The sequence below is a fragment of the Phoenix dactylifera genome, chromosome 3, assembly GCF_009389715.1.
Source record: "Phoenix dactylifera cultivar Barhee BC4 chromosome 3, palm_55x_up_171113_PBpolish2nd_filt_p, whole genome shotgun sequence".
Classification (NCBI taxonomy): domain Eukaryota; kingdom Viridiplantae; phylum Streptophyta; class Magnoliopsida; order Arecales; family Arecaceae; genus Phoenix; species Phoenix dactylifera.
The window spans coordinates 14,355,952-14,359,958 of record NC_052394.1 but is presented as its reverse complement, the minus strand read 5'-3'; the positions used below and the strand labels follow the sequence as shown (position 1 = coordinate 14,359,958).

At 40.3% G+C, this 4,007-nt stretch overlaps 1 protein-coding gene across 1 annotated transcript; it reads left to right on the top strand.

Annotated features, from left to right (window-relative positions):
* Positions 1-1,493: 1,493 nt before the first annotated feature.
* Positions 1,494-2,375, top strand: LOC103707038 (probable calcium-binding protein CML36). Its single transcript, XM_008791374.4, has one exon. The coding sequence runs from the start codon at positions 1,561-1,563 to the stop codon at positions 2,188-2,190; it is 630 nt and encodes a 209-aa protein (XP_008789596.2). The 5' UTR covers positions 1,494-1,560; the 3' UTR covers positions 2,191-2,375.
* The last annotated feature ends 1,632 nt before the right edge of the window (positions 2,376-4,007 follow it).

The following is a 4,007-nucleotide window of genomic DNA, read 5'->3' as shown; positions in this document are numbered from 1 at the left end:
CTTTATAATAAATTTAGGTGTGACTTCATCATAACTAATATCTAATTTAAAACCATGCTCTTGCAACTATAGTATACAATTGTCTAAAGCAGTTACATGTCGTTTAAATTGCCTGTAATGTTATTTAACTTTTTGTTTCACCATTATCTGGTGGGATGGATGCTGTCTCATACTATAGGCATTATTTGAAAACAATGATGTAATTTAGACCTTTACTCGTTACATAGAGTATATTTGGCTCGATAGATAGGTTATATCATTTATTCAACAATTTATATTTCAATTGAAATTAATCTATTACACCATATTTAATTGTTGAAAACTATAAAAATGGTGAATGAAACTTAATTAAATGAAATATTAGAGACCATCATGCACTCAAAGTAGTTCCTAAGCTAAATTTGTACAAAATTTTAAGTTCGAGATAATCACATAAATATTGATAGATGCTATATTATCCGTAGGTTCTAATAAGTATCATCATGATGATAGGATGTTGCTAAAGTGAAGCATTCCCAAAATGCTTAGATGAAAGTTGTCATTATATTTGTTAAAATTGGTGTGTGTATTGCATGTGACATGACTAATTAGAGCATGGTAGATATCCATGACAATGTGTTGGACTCTAGGCTCTTTGTGTTATATATATCAGTAGAGATATAAGCAGAAGCTTTACAAATCGCAGAACACTCAAGATTGAATTTGTAACCCTCGTTATTATGTAGCCATTTTTTTTTCTAAAAAGTTGATAATCAATTAAAGTAGTGCTATAATGTTGTCTTATAATTGGAATTGGTTACGCGTATGTAAGCTAAGGAAGTCCGAGAATCATAGTCAGAACCATTTTTTCTGGTTGTAAACTCAAATGGGCTAGCAGCATCATATTTCAAAACCCTAACTATATGAACTCCTTAAAAAAGCTAATTAATAAGATGTCCTGCACTAAATAACATATTATTAATTCCCCCTTCATACAATTCAAATGAATTTGTGTGTTAAAGCATAAATTCAACTCGTACATATGCATGCAGCCAAAACTGACCGAACGTGTTAGTCCAAAATGGAAACTAAATAAACCCTAGGTTAGGAATAGATTCTCTAGAACTCAGACTAATCATATCATATCCATCAAAACATAGCGAAATCCCTTAAAAAAGCATAGTCTAGAATTTCAAGCTGACAATCTATGGTTTCGGATCCCATTAAACTAATCCAATCAATTGGGTTGAGCAAATGAGTGAATCTACCTTGGGAAAGTCAATTGCAAAATCAATTTGAATTTTGTTCCAATTTGATCCGAATTCATCCAAAACAATATCAGATGTTCCAATTTGTTACAACTTTCTTAAGCAAAATAACGTCAAATCTTTTCAAATAAATTAAACGAAAAAAAAAAGCCGTTATACTCCCCTCGGAGAACAAATTGCCGTACTTTCCCGCGAAGCTTCCTCGAAGCCCACTTCCCCACCTTCGCTTCTTTAATAACCCCTCCCTCCCTCCCTCCCTCCCTTCCCCGTGTCTTTCTCTCTCTCGCGGGCGCGCGCGGGGAAGCTAAAAGCCATGAAGATCATTTGCCTTCAGCCGCCCTTCTTCGTCTCGTCGAAGAAGAAATCCCGCTCCATCACCCGATCCAAGGCTTCCTCCTTCGGATCCAACGCCGCTTCCTCCTCCGACGAAACCCAGTCCACCCCCAAATCCGTCCTCCCCCCGTCTCCACGCCGCCGCGTGGCCAAATCGGCCTCCATCGGCGGCGGCGAAGAGTGCTGGTCCTCGTCGTCGACGGACCACTCTCCGGCAGAGAGGGAGGGGGAGGACAGGGTCACGCGGCGGGAGCTGGAGGTCGTTCTCCGGCGGCTGGGGCCGGACCCGCCGACGGAGGAGGAAGTGGCGGCGATGCTCGCCGAGGCGGACCGCGGCGGCGACGGGAGCATCCGGCTGCAGGAGATCGTGGCGCTGGGCTCGGCCTTCGGGCCCCCCGTCGCGCCGGAGCTCCGGGAGACGTTCGCCGTCTTCGACGTCGACGGCGACGGTAAGATCTCCGCTGAGGAGCTGCTCGCGATGTTCGTCACCCTCGGCGACGAGCGGTGTACGCTGGAGGATTGCCGCCGTATGATCGGCGTCGTCGATTCGGACTGCGATGGCTTCGTCTGCTTCGAGGATTTCGTTCGCATGATGCACGGCCAGAGATAGACGAGTGCACTAATCTCAGGATCTAATCTAACAAAAATGGACGGTGGTGATGAACGGTTTCGTTTTCTTTTCTTTCTTCGTCTTGTAATTTTTAAAAAAAGGTCAAATCAGTCGCCTTCATCGGTCATGTATCTTTGGATCAGATTAAAATCGATCAATCTAATGATGCTAATCCTTTGCCTCAATATTCGTGTTTTCTGATAGCCGGTAAGCCTCGAACGTGGACGAATAGAATGTGATGGTCGTTTTCAGTCGCTTTGGGACAGCTACGAAGGTGGGAAAAAGTCGTACACGGCGAAGCCGAATTCTATGAATATTCCACGATTGGAGGTATTGGGAGGAAATTTTTACCACTTACGGTCACGGAATCCCACAGCTTCTCTTCCCTTTGATGGGTCAGGCTAGAAACAGAAACCCAAGTCTCAAATTTGAAAACCATTTCCCTATTGCTCATTCACAAATTTTAATTCTTATTTTTTGATTTTTGAGAAATGTGGACGGCCATTTTATGGGAATTTGTGAAATTGTTCATGCCTAATATTTAGAGAAGCACTTTTAAGATTTGGTGTGGAAATACCCTCTCCATGTCCTTACTTTGGTTGATGTGAACCCAGGTTGGCCGCATAATGAAGTGAGAATAGATATAATGGGCATCCCAAGAGCTAATACTGAATAGACATTATATAAGAGCCGTCTAAATAGCATTCGGATAGAGGCCGAATCGAGAACATTCCCCAAAAGGCCGAATACATGGAATGACGGTATGCCGATAAAAATAGGCCGAATGGCAGGTAGTATAGGATCTATAGGCACAGCGTTAGTTTCCATAAACCACAAGAAGTGGAAGCAGACATGGGCAACAATCATAGTAGGTAGTTATTTTATTTTAGTATAACTATTGGAATTAAAGTCCTTCAACAATCAATCCAGTACATTTTTATCTTATCTTAATTTTACTTTATCTTTATTTTAAGAGTAAGCGTTACTTAGATTTCTACCATAATCCGGATATAATTTAGATTTCTACCATTGATTAAGTATAATTTAGATTTCTAAGATTTTTACTATAGTCTAGCACTACCCCCTACTATAGCTTAGTACTATATCTTTACCGTAGCCTAGCGTTATATCCCTTATCCATCTTCAAATGGTAATATAATAAACTTACGTTACTCTTTATCTTTCTCTCGATCTTTATCGTCATCTTTTCAGCTCTTCAAATGCTGGTGACATGAAAACTTGACGCCTTTTTCAACTGGTCAATCGAGTTTCCTAAAACTCTTGGTTTTCTAGTGCTTGTCTGGATGGGATGGAAAAAGTACCAACACGCACCGATAAAAGATGTTTGCAACCAGTAGGCTCTAAGGCTTATCGTCCATGAATGGGCGTCATATGGATGCCAAACAACATGGTTTCAAAGGAATCTGTCTCAAGGGGATCAAACAAATCATAGCGAGATACATCTTTAAAGAGCTAACATTTATTATGCCCATCATTGGAAACATATATGGCCTTCTCCGGAGGAATAGACATTATTGAAGATGCAAAGCAATGCACTAACACAAAAGAAGCGTGATGGCCAAATTGCAATCAAATGGTATGAAAATGGAATAAAGACATAATTTTAGTGCACTAGGATGTATGCTCTTTGTCCTAAATATACATTGTAAATCTTTACCATATACCATGGCTATATATAAAGAATTAAATTGAGAAAGTTTCTTTTCGTCCTAATTCAGCCTTCGGAGAATTTAGGGACAAAGAAATTGATAAAGCAAACTAATGTGAAAAGCATCATAATTATCCTTACAGCTAGG

Coding starts and splice junctions, on each gene's coding strand:
- LOC103707038 (XM_008791374.4), top strand. CDS start 1,561: ATGAAGATCATTTGCCTTCAGCCGCCCTTCTTCGTCTCGTCGAAGAAG.